Raw genomic sequence first — 19220 nt, 5'->3', positions numbered from 1 at the left:
CGGCGAGGCGCTCATAGCAGACCTGCAATGACAAGCACAGGGGTCTTCTGCAGACCTCTGACTGTCATGCCAACCCATTGTTGCACCACCATCATGTGATAGGGGAATCGATGGGTGGGTCTTGTGATGCGCTTCCAGTGCGCTCCAGTTAAATGCTGCTGTCAGTGATTGACAGCAGCATTTAACATATTAACCGCTGCGGGTGGATCGCGCTTCTACCTGCGGCTGTTAGGGACACATGTCAGCTAATCAAATTAGCTGTCATGTGCTGGGAAAGATGCGGATTTAGCACCGGAGCTGACATCAAAGGGAGAAACAGGATCTATGATGTACCTATACATTATAGGTTGTGAAGGGGTTAAACTAATGAAATATATACGGTGCTGCGAATGGCTGTGAAAATCAGATCACAAGCACCCATGCAAGTCTGTTGGTGCGTGTGAAACATCGAAGTGCATTCGGATGTCACCCTAGTGCAGTGCGATTCCCTTGGACATCCAATGGAGGAGATGGAGAAATTACTCTCTCCGTCTCATCCGCATCTGTGCTGCAATTCTTTCATGTGAGAAGATCAGAGCACTGATACTCGGATCAAACTTGCAGCAGAGTTGGAGCCGAGTGTCATTAGCATATCGCATCCGATGCTCTTGGATGACCCTGGCCTTAAAGGCAGTCTGTCAGTAGGATCAACCCTCCCAAGCTGTCTATATGGGCATGTAGGTCATAGTTAGCTGAATAGAATGATACCTTGTTTTTTTGTGTTTCTGGTGTCTTATACCAAATAAATCCATGTTTTTCTTAATATGTAAATGAGCTGTTAAGATCTATGGGCCGGACACAGATCTCCCCAAGAATCTGCATTCATTTGCCTTTTATAAATAAAAGGGGGCGTTACCAGTGTGAAACACATAATGACTGTCAGTTTTCTTTTCAGATTTACGTGTTTCACACTGGTAATACCCCTTTTCATTTACAATAAGCTCTGGAGGCGGATTCTCAAGGAGATCTATGTCCGGCCCATAGATCTTAAAGAGAACCTGTCAGCACCATTCTGTTATATAGGGTAAAGGCATAGCTGCCTGTAATGATGCTGTAATACAAATTAAATAGATACAGTAGTGTTAAAAATAATAGCAGTCCTATATGGCTAACCAGATTAATCACTGTTTTTGGTATAAATTATATTACCACATGTTAAACAATTTACCAATTGGTTCAGTAGATTATAAGAAAACCAACATGATCTGCATGTTTTTGAGTCTGTGTATTTGAATAATTAATTGAAAGGCGGTATGTTCAAAATAATAGCAATGTGGAGTTCAATCAGTGAGGTCAATCATTCTGTGAAGAAACAGGTGTGAATCAGGTGGCCCTTATTTAAGGGTGAAGCCAGCACATGTTGTACCTGCATTTCTCCTTGAAAGCCTGAGAAATAAGGGTCATGTGAGACATTGTTCAGAAGAACAGCATACTTTGATTAAAAAGTTGATTGGAGAGGGTAAAAATTATAAAGAAGTGCAGACAAGGATAGGCTGTTCAGCTAAAATGATCTCCAATGCTTTAAAATGGAAAGCAAAACCAGAGAGAAGTGGAAACAATGGAAGACTACCATTCGAATGGATCGAAGAGTAGCCAGAATGGCAAAGGCTCAGCCAATGATCAGCACCAGGATGATCAAAGATAGTTTCAAGTTACCTGAGAGTACTGTGACAGTTAGAAGACGCCGGTGTGAAGCTAATCTCTTAGCAAGAAGTCCCCGCAAAGTCCCACTGTTAAAAAAAAGACATGTACTGAAGCGGATACAATTTGCCAAAGAACACATCAACTGGTCTAAAGAGAAACGGAAAAACATTTTGTGAACTGATGAAAGTAAAGTTGTTATTTTTGGGTTCAAGGGCCATAGGCAGTTCGTCAGACGACCCCCAAATTCTGCATTCAAGCCACAGTACACTCTGAAGACAGTGAAGCATGGTGGTGCAAGCATCATGATATGGGCATGTTTATCTTACTATGGTGCCGGACCTATTTGCCACATACCAGGGATCATGGACCAGTTTGCATATATTAAAATACTTGAAGAGGTCATGTTGCCTTATGCTGAAGAGGATATGCCTTTGAAATGGGTGATTCAACAAGACAACGACCCTAAACACACGAGTAAATGAGCAAAATCTTGGTTCCAGTCCAACAAAATTAAGGTTATGGAGTGGCCAGCCCAATCCCGGGAGCTTAATCTGATAGAACACTTGTGAGGTGACATTAAAAATGCCGTTTCTGAGGCAAATCCAACAAATGCCAAATAATTGCAGGATGTAGTGAAAGCATCCTGGGCTGGAATAACAGGTGACAGGTGCCAGAAGTTGGTTGACTCTATGCAACATAGATGTGAAGCAGTTCTAAAAAACTGTGGTTATACAACTAAATATTAGGTTAGCGATTCACAGGAATACTAAATCCTAAAAAAAAAAAGAGTACTGTAGGGATTGTACTCACTCAGATGCGATGAGAGGCAAACAGGAATGCAAACAAATAACCTTTAGCGCAGGCAAAAACAAAGAAAAATAGGCCTTTGAGCAAAGACTCTGGTTTGCCAACGCTGTGGTCACACAGGCTGGTAGGCATCCAGTACACGGCTCAGTCTGGAAACAGCCACCCACAGGAGGCCTTCTCCTTCCAGACACACAGACCATGTGCCAAACAACAGCCTCCATTGTATAGACTGTTAACCACTCCTAGAGATGAGGTATGTGGGTAGCTAGATCTGTCCAACTCTCTAAACTACCCATAACCCGGTCCCAGGTGCACCAAACAATCCTCTTAGTGCTTACGTGCACTAGAGAAAACACTCCGGGTTATATCTGTTATGATCTGCAACATGTACTAAGGAAAGATAAGGGAAAACTGTCCCTACAGTAAAACTAACCTGAATCCCTATGATGTAGCGGGCTGCCTGTTCCTAGCAAACAGACCCACCTTAGTCCTGGGCTAGTCTGAACGAAGACCTATAGCATAAGGGGAGGGGTCCCTAAAAGAACTAAGGACTGGGACAAAAATGGGACACCTCCTAAACAGAGAAGTTGTTGCAGAACACAAAAAGACAAACAGACAAAAAAGTACTATAAAGGCAGAGGGTCAAGTGACCACAAAACATAAGGGCCGGACTGTGCACTGGGTCTTCTCTGTGTCTGTAGTTCCCCAGGCTCATTTACTGCCTCCAGTCAGCGGGCATTACTAGTGTAAGACATGTAGGTCAGGCGTGCAGACTGTCAGTTATTACATATACTGATTGAAGACAACACTCAACAGGAAGTTGCAAAAAATATAAAAAGTACATTTTTTTCTCCATATAAGTAAAACAGCAACATTTTACCCTTTACGGCCTTTATCAAGCTGACAGGAACATGTACAAACACATCCATATAATGACATATTTTTGTGTATGTATCCAATCTTTCATTGGTTGATTACCACATTTTATCCCAATTTATGGATGTGTTCGTACATTTTTCTGTCAGCTTGATAAAGACCGTAAAGGGTGAAATGTTGCTGTTTTACTTATATGGCTATATATGGACTGTGTTGCTCTTTAAGCCTAGTGTGTACTGTGGGTAAAGCAGTGTGAATTGGCAGTCATTACGTGTCTCACACTGGTAACGCCTCCTTTCATTTAAAATAAGCTCTGGAGGCAAATTCGCAGGGAGATCTATGTCCGGCCCACAGATCTTAACAGATCATTGAAATCTTAAGAAATTAAGATTTCTCTGTAACCATTCATCGGATCACAGATATCAATGTATCAATTTACTCAACTTTCTAATAATAATTTTTATTTATATAGTGCTAACATATTCCACAGGACTGTACAATTCAGAGAGGTCTTGTACAGACAATATCAGACATTACAGAGTAGCACATAATTCAACTCATACGAAAAGGAGTCGGACCCTGCTCACAAGCTACAATGTATGAGGAAATAGGGGGGGCACAAAAGGTAAATGGTAAAAAGTGCTTGTATTGTATGGTCCATCCATCAGTATAATAAATAGTGTAATATAATAAATAGTGTACTCAAATAATCTGCATGAACTGGTCACCAGTCATAATATGTACAAGTACAGATACAGAGTGCTATTAAGTACATGGAGGGTGTGTGAGCAGATGATACAAGGGACCAAATTCTGAGGAAAGTTTAGGAAGGACAAAAAGGGAATAGTTGGATTAGTGAGGAGAGGTGATAGTCCAGTCTAAAGAAATGTGTTTTTAGGGCACGACTAAAACAGTGAATACTGGGAATTAATCTAATTGTACAGGGTATTGCATTTCATAAAACTGGTGCAGCACAAGAGAAGTCTTGGAGACAGGAGTGGCAGGTACAGATTATTGAGGATATTAGTTTTAGGTCCTATGACCTATATGCCCATATAGACGGCTTAGAAGGGTAAATCCTACTGACTAGTGATGAGCAAGCATGCTCGTTACTCGAGATTTACGAGCATGCTCGGGTATTTCCCGAGTATCTTCAGCGTGCTCGGGTGTTATGTTTGAGTCACGCCATGCGCATGATTTGTGACTGTTTGAAAGCTTTAATACATGTGAAGAATGCCTGTTTCGCAAATCATGCACACGGCGTGACTTAAACATAACACTCGAGAACTCTGAAGATACTCGGCGAGCACCCGAACATGCTCGCCGAAAGGGTTAACAGAACATACTCGCTCATCACTACTACTGACAGATTCCCCTTAAACATTACATTACCAAGTCATATAAAGGTTCTCCATATATGACTAGTAATGCAGAACTTGGTATTGTCTGGGGGTCTGCAATGTACAGTTACTGATGTCTGGGATGTGTCAAACTTACCTATGTGGTATATAAGGCTCCATTGGTTACTACTACAGACGTACTGGACACACGGACGTGTGAAGGAGGCTAGCATAAAGTCACAAGTTAGTGTAATCAGAACGTATGCAGTATGCAGGGCTGCACTCATGACGCAGCTTTACATTTTTGGTTGTGATTTCCACCCACTGTCACGCACTTACAGCCCTTATCATTACAATGACTTTTGCCTCTTCCTTATATTGCCATTTTCCATGCTGAAGACTAAAGCTACAGATTTTCTGTAAAAACACATTTCTTTACTTATGTAAGGATATGGATAAGTGAGAAGACTCACACAATTAATACCTAACAGAGTGTCTGTAAGTGAACACCACCATCTGCTCGTCAAAGATGATAGGAAAAGGGAAAGCAGAGAGAATTGCATTAGCAGGAACTGAAGAGTGAAGTGCATGTTCCCTGGGGTAAGAAATCGGAGGAGACACCTGGTCAGGTACTAGCTGTGTCACAGTTAGGAATTATAAAAGGCCCAGGAGGACAGAGAAGGGATGAGTTGGCTCCTGAACCTGTAGCAGGACAGACGTGTGGTGCAGCGAGGTTGGCTTATAGCCGCCAGTAGACGTGACCATAACCGAGTGAAGAATTGAGTAACCAGATCCGAGAGAAGAACTGAGTCACCAGACCTGAGTGAATGATTGAGTGACCAGATCCGAGAGAAGAACCGAGGGCCAGAGATCGGAGATAAATAAATGGAGCCAGAACTGAGCGAGCGGGATCAGAGCCATGAGAAGTGAGCGGGCTGTATTAGAGGTACATTCGTGAGATTATTCGAGAAATCCAACCAAGGACAACATCTGCAAGGAGTTTGCATGTTCTCCCCGTGTTTGCGTGCGTTTCCTCCAGGTTCTCCGGTTTCCTCCCACACTCCAAAGACATACTGATAGGGGATGTAGATTGTGAGCCCCAATGGGGACAGTGACGATAATGCCTGTAAAATGCTGTGGAATTAATTGTGCTACAGAAGTGAGTAAAATAAAAGAAATCTGCAACGTGAGGTGCAGAAGTATGGTACACAGGGTGACGGAGGCAGCCAGTGCAACGTGTGCTAGAAGCAACTCACCAAGAAGTGACTCGTGGCCTTACTCACCTTAGGACAGAGTAATTGAATAGAGACTTGTATATATTGTAAATGCTTAGTGTCTTGTATGATAGGGTTTAATTTTTATATCAGTTATATCTGTTACTGTTGCTTCAATCAAATTGTAAAACACTTTATTGCACTCTAATAATCTGCTAACCCTGTTTAATTGTGTATCTGAATTATTCAGATTGTTGTGTTAGAGTAAACTTTGGTTTAGTTACCGCTGTGTCCTCATCTTCTGCGCTGCTGCATCTCAAGCACCTGTTTACACTTACACTGCTCTATCCAAAATGTGACGTACCAGTTCATGGTTCATATGATGAATTTTCATGCGAATGTCACAGACTGTAGTTGTATTGGCTTTTCTGGAAAGATAACACCTCAGTAATGTAAAATATTATATATATGTGATGTTTAGATGAGTCTTCTTTCGCCTGTATATAGTAACACAAAAGAGTTGGTATTTGATAGACAAGAAGAATTGGCAAGAAGGAAATATATTTTTACGCAAATGGCCATTTTCTTAGTGTTTTAGGCCACGTTCCCACGATGAGCTTTCAGTGAATTTTTGACATTGCAGATTTTCTGCACCATTTCTGCACCTATTGTGTAAATTAACCCCTTTCTGACATTGTTCATAATAATACGTCCCTGTGCCCTGAGCCTTATGGACCAGGTACGAATTATTACGCACAGGCGATCACACCTGTGCACAGCCTGTGCAGGCGCAATCGCTGCCGGGTGTCAGCTGATTCTGACAGCTGACACCCGGCATTCAGTGACAGGAGCGGTGCCCACACCGCTCCCGGCACTTTAGCCCCCTAAATGCAGCATTTAGCTAGTGAGCAGGTGGACAAAAGCCCCTCTGCTCTTAGATCGGAGACCCCGCGCTGTCAGTGCAGGGTCCCGATCGCTGCCATGGTGACCCGATGTCGTCACGACGACATCTGGGTCACCAGGCCCCAACAAGTTAGTTTGATCATGCGCAGTGCATGATCAAAGTAACTTGTGTCTGCAGCACTGACAGTTATGAGGTATAGCAGTGATCCTGCACTGCTATACCTTATAACTGCGATCAGCCTGCTAAGGCCAGGGTCCCACCAGGGTATGGCATCCAATGCGATATGCTAATGACATTTGGCTCCAGCTCTGCTGCAAGCGGGAGACGAATGTCAGTGCTCTGTGCTCCGATCCTCTCGCACTGCATTAGGGTGTTATTCGAGTGCAGTGCGATATTTCATACGCACCCACTTATATGGGTGCATGCGATCCAATTTGAGCATGCAATCGCAGCATGCTGCGATTGTTTTTGCATGTCCAATCGGCATGAGAAAATAATCGCACATGTGAGATGTGCGCTGCCCCACAGGGTAACATTGAGGAGAGTGCAATCCAATTTTTTATCGGATTGCACTCGTCCGATTGCATCGCAAGTGAAAGCTAGCCCTAAAAGTGAAAGTCCCATAAGTAAAAAAATGTAAAAAAAGTAAAAAAGTTGTACAAATATAAAAAAACAAAACATATATATATATATATATATATATTCATATTCATGGATTCATGGGTACAATACAATATTTATTCATGGGTACAATACAATATTATATATATATATATATATATATATATATATATATATATATATATATATATATATATATATATATATAGTATTGTATTGTACCCATGAATAAATATTATTATGAAAAATACAAAAAACAATAAAAGTACACATATTTGGTATCGCCACATCCGGAACGACCTGACCTATAAAACTGCCCCACTAGTTAACCCCTTTAGTGAACACAGTAAAAAAAATAAAGTACTAAGCAAAAAAATGGTGCTTTATCATCATACTGCCGACCAAAAATTGGAATAAAACGCGATAAAAAAAGACAGCATCACCTATCATATAGCTCCATCAACCAAAAAAGAAAAAAATTATAGCTCTCAGAATAAAGCGATGCAAAAAAATTATTTTTTTTCTATAAAATAGTTTTTATTGTGTAAAAGCGCCAAAACATAAAGAAAACTATATAAATGTAGTATCGCTGTAAACATACTGATCCGAAGAATAAAGCTGCCTTCTCAATTTTACCAAACGCAGAATGGCATAAAAAAAAAAAAAAATTCCTGAATTGTTGTTTTTTGTTTATTCTGCCTCCCAAAAATCGGAAAAGAAAGCAATCAAAAAATGGCATGTGCCTGAAAATTATACCAATAAAAACATCAACTTGTCCAGCAAAAAACAAGTCATCACATGACTCTGTCGGACGAAATATGTAAAAATTATAGCTTTCATAATATGGCGATGCAAAAAATAGTCTTTGCAAAAAAAAAGCATCTTTCAGTGTGTGACAGCTGCCAAACATAAAAACTCGATATAAATCTGATATCGCTGTAATCGCACCGACCCCAAGAATAAAGTCGTCTAATCACTTACACTGCACGAGGAACAGCATAAAAAATGAATAAAACCAATTCTTCACCTGCTGCTGATTTGTTCATTCTGCCTCCCAAAGATCGCAGTATGGCTCCGCTCACATTTATCCTGCGCTCTGCGCTGAGCGCTTAAACCGGGGTTTCCATGTAAATCTCTGAAATACTTAATTCAGACGGAACCCCCGGCGGAAAATTCCCTCTAATGAGGCAGATGGAGGTGCTTTTCTGCAAAGGGGACATGATGACTGCACCTTACTAAAGGGAAGATGGATGGGGTCACGTATCGCAAGATTTTAGCCAACAACCTCCTTCCCTCAGTAAGAGTATTGAAGATGGGTTGTGGCTGGGTCTTTCAGCAAGACAATTACCCAAAACATACAGCCAAGGCAACAAAGGAGTGGTTCAAAAAGACGCACAGTAAGGTCATGGAGTGGCCTAGCGAGTCTCCAGACCTTAATCCCATAGAAAACTTATGGAGGGGGTTGAAGCTCTGAGTTGCCAAGCGACAGCCTCAAAATCTGAATGATTTAGAGATGATCTGCAATGAGGAGTGGACCAAAATTCCTCCCGACATGTGCGCAAACCTCATCATCAACTACAAAAAATGTCTGACTGCTGTGCTGGCCAGCAAGGGTTTTGCCACCAAGTATTAAGTGTTGCTTGCCAGAGGGATCAAATACTTGTTTGTCACTGCAAAATGCAAAAAAATGTATCTAATTTCTATAATGTGATTTTCTTGATTTTTTTTTTTTGGATATTCTATCTCTCAATGTTGAAATTAACTTACCCTTAAAATTATAGACTGTTAATGAATTTGTCAGTGGTCAAACTTACAAAAACAGCAAGGGATCAAATACATATTTCCCCCACTGTATGTGCACACGGCGTCTCTAATCTGTCGGCCGGAGTTTTCTTTCACAAAACTGATTCAGGAACAAGCTAGCGACTGTCTTCATGAAGTGGCTCTGCCGGTGTTTTTGCGCTCTTTTCTCTACATGTTCTATTAAGAGAACGGGTGGTTTCCAAACGAAGCCGGGTGATGAATGATCATACTACTTCTTTTAACCATGCCAGGGTTTTGACATTGTTGTGCATCATGTCCATTTTTTGATCTGGTTTCGCAGTGCTGTTTCAGGCAGACTACGGGTGGAATCCACCTGAAAAAGACGTCATATGCACATGGCCGAAAAAAATAAAAAACTCCTTGAAAATCTCTGCCAAAAATGAGTTTCCAGAAAACCGGTGGGTTTTTGAACAGAAAAAAAAAATCAATGTAAACATGGCCTTACTATCTGGCTGAAGGTTTACTATCCTTACAAAAGAGGATTTTTTGTATACTTTTATGTTCTTTTTCTGTTACTTATTATCCAAATTGTTCTACATTGGTAACTATCAAAAGGTTTTTCTGTTTTATTTATTAGTAAGTGACAGACAGAAATCATGTCCTAATTAGCAGTCATGCACACATAACAAGGCGTAATGGCAGCGTTACCATGCCAATATCTATGTCAACAAATGTGAAATGACACGAGATTATATTAGGAGCCTCTAATCAGTATGTGGTTGTTCCTTTGGGAGGTACTGTGACTATTTAGATTGGTTTCTACTAGAAATTAGCATATCAAATTTGGGTTGAATTTTTAGGAATTCTTTAAACCCAGCAAATTTAAACAATTTATCATTTGTTTCACGTGAATCATCAAAAATGCCCCTCACCATTTTACACATTGCAGAAACCAGAGAAGGGTCTTGAACTTACAGTTATCACGTCACATCATATACCACAGCCAGTCAGGAGGATTATCATAGCCTGTATAAAAGCAGAGACAGAGAATGCAGCAGCCTTTTTGTGGAGAATCTAGATAAGGAGAGAGGACATCACAATTTAGAGAGAGAATTGAAAAAATTGAAGAAACTGTACAGCTAGTGTGTGACAGCACAGCAGTGCAGAAGATCTCTTTGTAAAGGAAAGAACATATTATAGATTTAATTAATAGTGAGAGACATGGGAGAGTCAATGTGTTATGCACGTCTTTCCAGATCATTTGGAGGCTTCGTAGTACATTTGATTTGTTGCGAATTGAATTCCCAAGCAATATTCATCAAATCTGATTTAATCAATTTTCAAAAGATTCGCTCTCTGTACCTTTTGGGATGGCACTTACAGGGGTAAAGTAGTTGATACTTATGAGGACTTTTTTTCTTAGCAACTTATCCAAGAACCTTTGATAACCAACATTTTTAATCGCAAATTAGTAAATGAAAAATTAATGATAAAGATTATGGTAAAGATATTATTCCACGGCATGACTAAGATCCGCATTGCTCAGGACACCCCAACCACATCCTGTACAGATATACCTTGATAAAGGCCCTACATGGCTGAAACTTTGGCTCATTTCTGTATTTCACGGGTTGGTTCACCTAAATAAAATTATCCACCTTATCTGCAAATTTGAGTGTGAAGTTTTGTTCCAATTAAAGATATTATTCCCATCATGTAATGTTATGACATAAGTGAATGGAAGCATCACCATGGACTTTGTAAAAGAAAACATATTGATGGACTGTGAGGATTTGTGGATGTTTTAGAAGTCAGGTCCCCAAATGTAATGTTTTAATGCAAAAATCCTTTAATAAATGTTTATAACTTGAATTATTAATATGAATGCGATAGCATTTTTAAAGGGAACCTGTCACATCTGCAAAACACTATTTATCTGCAGATAAAGGAGTAATCTGCAGGTAAGTAGCATTAAAATCCTGTTAGGCTGCCTTACTGGTGCAATTCCCCCAAGGAAGCAATAGGATATACCACGCGAAACGCGCGTTGGGGTCCTTGTTTATTCTGGGTGCTGACACCTCATTTAATATGGGTAAGATTGCAATATAATTCTTTAGTATTTTTTCATGGGGCACTATATGCCATATGGCATGTGGTACATATCCATAGTGATTAAATGTGCCATAATTTTGTACCAGTGCATAAATTACTTGAATACGAGCACTTTTTGCACTTTGTCCCAATAGATACTTAACATCAGTTTTCAATATGCTGTGTATGTGTCACCCAGTTTGGTTGACTGTGTGTCGTCCTTTTTAATCATGTATGTCTTTTCTGTATATTGTGTAAAATAAAGTTTTCTGACTCTTTGCCATATACTCTGTTTTTTGTTTGTCTTTGCTATACGAGGGAGTGGCATAATACCCACCTTCTCCTAATGTTGGAGCCATAATTTGGTTTGGGTGATTTGTTGTTATAACATACCTAATGAATCTATCGGCATTCATCTGCCTTACTGGAGATGTGGCTACAGAGAGAAAATGAACTTACAGTATTCCTTCCCTGCAGCGATCGCTTCCAGTCATTGAAGCAATGGCTGTAATAACTCGTGAGCAACCTGCTTTGCACACACAAGCTACAAACACTACACACACGCTGCAGAGCAGGCTGTCAATCAATGTGCAGGAGAGTGATTACAAGTGAGTGTCTACAGGGAGGATATAAGTTATTTTTTTTCCCTGTAGCCACTGCTCAAGTAAGGAAGCCTAACTAGATTTTAATGCTATTTAACTAACTGTGATACTGTGTCAAAAGTACTCACTGAACTACACTATATGTGATGCTTGGCAACCCTAATGTCTGTGTCAGTCTGTCTGAGTGCTAACCTGCCATCAGATTCATGTTGCTACTTTGAAAAACCATCTAGGGACTAGTGCAAACCAGGCCCCTGGCCGGCATCTTCTCACTCCAATCCCTTTGACTGACAGGTCTCTTCCTATTTAGATGCATATGGAGAGACCTGTCAGTCTTTGATCAGACCTGTGGAGTCTCCGGTTGGCTTTCAAAGTATATTTTTTTCTGCAACGCCACTTCAGAGTAATGAATATCTATCTGCAATTGTGCCGCCAGTGCCTAATTCATGCTGTCTGAAGCTCGGGGGCCTTTAACATCCCACCTTTGTCAAAAGAAGTTTGACATGAAAACAGTGAGAAATGTGCACAGTGCAGCTCTATTCAACATGTTCACATCCAGCCGCTGCTTTAGCTTATAACAGCTTATCAGTGGGGGTGTCGGGCGTTGGATCCCCACCCATCTGATATTGATGTCCTATACTTGTAACCGGATAACCCCAGATATAAATACAGTTTTAACAAGTTTCAATCAATACTGTAGTGTAACTGATGAGTGAGAGTGAGCAGTTTTTGTCTGCTAAAAACCTGTTAAAGGGAACCTGTCACCAGAAATAACGCTGTTAACCTACAGATATGCGGTTAATCGGCAGACTAACAGCATTATTATGCTGCTCGGCGGCTGCATGCAGCCTAATGCAGTGGGGAGAAAATTACCTTTATTGTGTCCGCCAGCATTCGGTATTCAGTCAAGGAGGCGGGAGTGGCGCCTGTTCAGTCATTGCTCTGAGAATACAGAGCAGCCGCTGTGGCCACACTCCCGGGCCTGACTGACAGTCGGATGCAATGCAGAGACTCGCAGGTGTCTGAATTATGTATACTCAAAGTGGTAACTGAACCAGCGCTACCCCCGCCCCCCATGACTGAAACCGAATGCTGGCAGGGAGAATAAATTTCATTTTCTCCCCGCTGCATCCGGCTGCGTGCAGGCGCCGGGTTGCATAATAAAGCTGTTAACCTGCAGATTAACCGCATATCTGCAGGTTAATAGTGTTATTTCTGGTGACAGATTCAGGGAACCTCTCATGTGAAAAAACGCTAGTAACCTGCTGATATGGGGTTAATCTGCAGGTAAACAGTGTTCTGAACCTGCCCAGTGCCCGCAGTTAGACCCCACTGCTGGGAGGAAATGAACGTTATTCCTCCCGGCAGCATTCGGGTTTCAGTCATGGGGGTGGCGCCAGCCCGGCTTCAGTCATCGCTCTGTGTACAGAGAGCAGCGGCGGTAACTGCGCCCCGCGCACTGACTGACAGCAGCTCAGCATTAGAGCTGGCTGTCAGTCAGTGCCGGGGCCCGGTTACAGCCGACACTCTCTAAATACAGAGCGGTGACCGAACCTGCGATGGCGCTGCCCTGTGACTAAAACCTGAACGCTGCCGGGAGGAATAAAAGAAATTTCCTACCGGCAGCTTGGGGGCCTAAGTGCTGGCACTGGGCAGGTTCATAATGCTGTTAACCTGCAGATTAACCCCATATCTGCAGGTTAATAGCGTTTTTTCACAAGACAGGTTCCCTTTAAATCATAAATATGCAAGAGAAATTAAGTCTTTAACAAATGTACTTTTTGCATAGTTTATACTGTTTCTATCAATGTTACATCACTTTGTACAATCCTGATTGGTTTTATTTCCTTGTATTTTAGATATGGTCCATGGTCCTCATCTTTTGGCCTGTTGTCATATTTTTCATCTTGGCAATGACGCGGATAAGATATCCTCCCACACAAATGTCAGACTGTGAGTATCCGAAGGATCTGTAACAAGGGCCTTTACTGTGTCATGTAATCTGGCAATCTGTACAGTCAGCGATGAGAAGAATTTGTTGCCTTTCAGAAATGTGTTGAATGTATTTATGTTTTGGAAAATCTCCTTGCCATTATCCATTCTTCTTACCTTAGATCATCGGGGGTTTAAAGGTTTTTTTCCAAGAACAAAGTACATTTTAATCAATAGATCTTGGAATAAAAATAAATTCCACAATTGGATATGTTTAAAAAAATGTTACTGTGCTGAGATAATCTGATAAATGTGCCCCTGCTATGTACTGTGTAATTGCAGTGCCTGTGTCTCACTGTGCAAGCACATTTTTCTTTTTTTTAAAGGGAACCTGTCATGCCTTTAATAACATTCTAAGGCTATGTGCCCACGATGCAGAAATGAAGCAGAACATTTCTGCAGCATTTCTGCATCTCCCTGGCAGAAAAAACGCATGCAGATTGTGCATGCGTTTTTCCTGCAGAATACATGCGGATTCACATGCGTTTCCGCATGCAGATTGACAAGCGCTTTCCAGGCGATAGCATCACTTGGAAAGTGCTTGACAACTAGGTCACACTGTATAAATCCATGCAAACAGCATGGATTTATATAGTGTGAACCGTAAAAATGAAAACAAATAAAGCTATACTCACCCCCGAGGCCCCGGCGTGGCTGCAGCGCTCGTTCCTCTCTGCTTCCTGGCTGCCGGCATATCGCGAGACAGAGCGATGAAGGGCCTGCGGTCACATGACTGTGACGTCACCGCAGGTCCTCAAGCGATGCCGGCATTCAGAGAGAAGCCGCCGGACAGGTGAATATAAACTTTATTTGTTGTTTTATTCTTTTTTTACAGGTACAATGGTACCCAGGTCTGGATGAGAGTCTCCTCTCCTCCAGAACTGGGTACCATCCGCACATAGAGACGCATAGAAGCCGCTTGTAAAAATGTTCAGTCGCGGTTTCTATGCGTCTCAATGCAAGTCAATGGCGGGAGTTCCGCTGCGCTTCCGCAAAATTAAATGACATGCTGCGGATTTTTGTACGCAGCATAAACGCTGCGGAAAAATCCGCAGCATGTGCATAGAACATGCGGAATCCCCTTGGGGACCATGGGGTGCGGATTACCTAGCGTTTCACAAGCGTTTATGCTGCGGAAATTCCGCAGCATAAACGCTTGAAAAACGCTACGTGGGCACTCAGCCTAAAGCATTGAGAGCCCCGCTGCTGGGAGGAAATTAAAATTATTACTCCTGGTGGCCTCCGGCTTTCAGTCATAGATGCGCGACTTCAGTCATCACTCAGTACATAATGAGCTATAACCATGCCCCACACTAACTGACAGCTGGCTCAGCAGTGCATCAGTACAGAGCCGGCTGTCAGTCAGTGCTAAGTCGTGAGTACAGAGCAGTTGCTGAAGCTGTGCTAGTCGCGCCTCTATGACTGAGAGCCCAAGGTTCCTGGCAGGAATGTGACGCGCCCAGGGGATGGGGAAACGACTCGGCGCCTGGGCCTTGCTGTTGGCTTTGGGGGTGTCGAGGTGGACAGCTCCCGGGGCCGTACCCTGGGGTCACTCTTAAAAGCAAAGGAAGGGGGAAAAGGTGTATGGGAAAGGGGAATGTTCGTGACGCCACCTGTGGTGCCTGGTGAAGGTCACCAGAGCTGCAACAGTCCTCTGAGGCAGGTGTCAGGGCAGCTATAGATGGTTCGGCTCCCCACAGGTGGAGCGGGGCCTCAGGGCAGCGTAGAGAGAGTGTGGAATAGAGTGATGGCGGTTGCAGAGCCGCGGAGGAAAGAACAGACAGAGGCAGTAGTTGAAGTCATCCAAGTCTTTACTCACGGTTGTGTTTTCTCAGCTCAGAGCTGCTCTCTGCTGTCACACGACGAGCTGCGGCCACCAGGGTGGGGTTCAGCACACTCCAGGTAGTTCAGGAGCACTTGACAGGACCCCCCGCTCTAGTGTGTTCCTCTCTTGTTGAACTTCTCCCGCCAAGTGTCCCGTACGGGTACTGTGATGTCCCTTGTGGGTAACGTGTAGTTCCCGGACCGACTGGGTGCCCTTTTTGGTGACTTGTGGTGAGAACATGGCGTAAGGCCGGGTCCCTCTGGATAAACTCAGATTAGGGCATATGACGCGCCCCTGGGCCTGTGTCGCGCTGCGTTGCGCACGCGGGAGCTTACCCGGAGCCGGATCTGTTTAGGGTTGTAGTCTCGTGGCGGTGACCCGGTCCGTGCCCAGGGAGTCAAACTGGACGGCAGTCTGTTAGCGGTAGAAAACGGTTGATGACTACGCCACCCGTTGAATGCAGCCAGGGGGCTGCTGCTGCAGGGCAGACCGCTGAGGCCGGTGGAAGGATGGTGCAGCGTGATAGTATAACCCCCAACGGGAGGGGTATGGCCTCAGGGCAGCCGACGTGGATGATGGGGGTAGCAGGAACCACTCAGAGACGGTATGGTAGCGTTCAGGGTCTTTACTGATAACAACGATAGACCCTCCCGGAGTACTTGCTAGCGAACGGGGCCTGGTCAGTCCTTGAGCAGATGGGATCTCCCCTGGCCAGGCGTAGTTGTAGGCCTCCCAAGCTGACTGTACTCTTCTGGCTACCTTGCTAGAAGCTGATGTAAGTAGCCCACGTCCCTGAGTGTACCGTGTGGTGCTCACCCGTATGGCCGGTGACTCGGGGCCTTCGGGCTTCTGGGCCAGGGGACCTGAAATCCCCTGCCTGACGGATTCTGCTGCTGGGTAGAAGTTAGTCCCCACAGCCTCGGACTCCGGGTCCGGTAAAGAATCTTCTTAGTCAGGGCGAGCTCTTTAGCTGCCAGCCCCTGACTCCTTGTGACTCTGCTGCTTCCTATGCTGCTCTTGTCTCTGCTCTTCCTGGACTCAATCACTCTGCCTCAGCCCCGGGTTTATACAGGGAAAGTTCTTCCCCTCCCAAGGCTGGGCAGGAGGTGTGGCATGCACAGGATCCCTGACCAAAGGACCTCCCACCTGCTCTCAGACGTAATATCTCTATCACTGTGACAACCAGACCCCTGGGGTGTCACACTCCCCCCTAGTGAAATTTAGTACTCCGGGACTAAACATTTTTTAGAAAAATATAACAAGGTATATCAAAGAACAATAAAATACAATAAGGAAACACAATAAGATGGTCACGGATGTCCGCAACCGGGTGCAGTCTTTGAAGAAAAGCAAAGGTGTCCATTTCACCAACACAGGGAGACGTAACCAGGTAGGGGTCTGTCCTACCCCGAGTCCTTAACAGTCTCTAGTCCATCCTGGGTTACGCTCCAACTATATACAAAGGATTCCCGGTAAATCCACCGAAGACTCCTAAAAACAACTAGAAACACAAAATTACACAAAAGCAACAATAAACAGGTAAACATTGTAAAACAACTTAAACATTTAGATCCTCCAACGTGCGGGTAACTGGCCTCTAGTGGCCCTAGTGGACCTACGGAGCTGACTGTCTGGCCCTGAACTACAGGGTGTAGGAGCTGTCAAGGGTAAACTGGGCAGCTGTCTACCGGCTCTTTGTCTCACTAGGGGTACGGCAGGCTCACTATAAGCAGAGGGTGGATTCTCCCGTTCCGCTTGGGTGGAGTCTTCTGCCTCCTGGACCGGCTGCTCTTCCAGCTCTACCCGTTGCTCCGTAGGTTCTTGGGATGATGGTTGGAGGAAGGTGAGTACGGGTACCACAACTGCACCATTGACTTGAGTCCAAGACCGAGGGAAGTCCCCGAGCACGGTACTAACCATATCTTCCCTTTCTTCCACGGGTCGATGGTCTTCCTGTTCCTCCTCAGGGTTCCTCAGTTGTTCGGGGCACTTCTTCAGGTGGTCCCGGGATACAATGGCTGTGGTTTCCCCTCCGTCTTTACTGATGGTACAGACCTTCGGGTTCTCGTGGCTTGAGGGCAGTACGGTGTACGGGTCCTTCTCCCACTGGTCGTCCAACTTGTGGAGCCGTCTCTTCCTCTTCAAGACCTGCTCTCCGGGTACCAGGGGAACAGCGGGAGCATACTGGTTGTAAGTCTTCTCTTGTCTTTCCCTAGCCTGACAAAGACTTCGCTCCACGCTCTCCTGTACTTTCCGGTACTGCTGCTGCCTCTCTGTGTCCCAGTCTGTTTCTGGTGAAGTGTCCTCGGGCGTCAGGACTCCCATTTCCAGGTCAACAGGTAACTTACCAGGTCTTGCCCTCATTAGGTAAGCCGGGGTACAGTTGGTGGAACCTACCGGGATGTGGTTGTATAGGTCCACCAGATCGGGCAACTTCTCAGGCCACAGACTGCGTTCTTCCAGGGGCAACGTTTTTAGAAGATCCATTACCACCTGGTTCATTTTTTCACAAAGTCCATTAGTTTGCGGATGGTAGGGTGTCGTCCTTATCTTCCGGCAGCCATACAGATTACAGAATTCCTGGAAGACCTCCGCTTCAAAGGCAGGTCCCTGGTCCGTCAGCACTTGGTCCGGGTACCCGTGTGGGCGGCAAAAGTGCTGCTGGAAGGCTCTAGCTGCTGTTCGAGCCGTTAAGTCCTTGACGGGGACGACAACCAGAAACCGGGAGTAATGATCCACGATGGTTAACGCGTAGACGTAGCCACTTCTGCTGGGGGTCAGTTTTACATGATCCAAGGCCACCAGTTCCAACGGTTGCCGGGTGACGATGGACTGCAGGGGAGTCTTCTGGCTGGCCCGGTCCTTCCTTCTCAGATTGCACGGGCCACAGTCTCTGCACCACTTCTCGATGGTTCCCCTCATGCCTACCCAGTGGAACCGCTCGCGCAGCAGGAACTCCAGCTTTTTCCACCCGAAGTGTCCAGCTCCGTCGTGGTATGCCTCCATCACCATGGCTGCGTCTCTTCGTGGCACCACTACTTGCCAGAGTAGTTCATGCGTCCTGGAGTTAACCATTCTGCGGCACAACTTCCCCTTGTAAAGGAACAGTCGACTCTTCTCTGCCCATAGTTGTTTGGCTTCCTCTGGAGCGTCTGATTCCAGGCTAGCCTCCGGGCGAGTCAGCATCTCCTTCACCAGTCGGACGGCAGGGTCGCTGTCTTGCGTTTCCGCCCAGTTGTAGTGAGGTAAGGGGTTCAACGTAGCAGCCTGCTTACTCCTTACCCGGTGGGAATACTGGATAGTCCCATGACGGTGGAACGCAGGGAGTTCAACTTCTTCCAGTCCCTCCGGATCTTCTCCTCCGTCCGGCAGGTTGGGCATCCTGGACAGGGCGTCCGCGTTGGTATTGGAGCGCCCTGCCCGGTATTTAATTGTAAACTCGTAGTTGGACAGACGGGCCATCCACCTCTGCTCCAGGGCACCGAGTCTTGCCGTGTCCAG

At 44.5% G+C, this 19220-nt stretch overlaps 1 protein-coding gene across 1 annotated transcript in view; it reads left to right on the top strand.

Moving 5' to 3' along the window:
- The window catches only part of ABCA12 (ATP binding cassette subfamily A member 12), a 313653-nt gene that overhangs the window by 14755 nt on the left and 279678 nt on the right, over positions 1 to 19220 (top strand). Inside the window, exon 2 of the mRNA XM_073646632.1 lies at positions 13762 to 13855. Coding sequence (XP_073502733.1) covers positions 13762 to 13855 — 94 coding nt within the window. The remainder of the gene's footprint in view (positions 1 to 13761; positions 13856 to 19220) is intronic.

Source organism: Phyllobates terribilis, unplaced genomic scaffold, assembly GCF_046119375.1.
Source record: "Phyllobates terribilis strain yellow unplaced genomic scaffold, ASM4611937v1 Scaffold_9__5_contigs__length_417890890, whole genome shotgun sequence".
NCBI lineage: Eukaryota > Metazoa > Chordata > Amphibia > Anura > Dendrobatidae > Phyllobates > Phyllobates terribilis.
The sequence above is the reverse complement of the archived record's forward strand: the minus strand, read 5'-3'. Positions and strand labels throughout refer to the sequence as shown.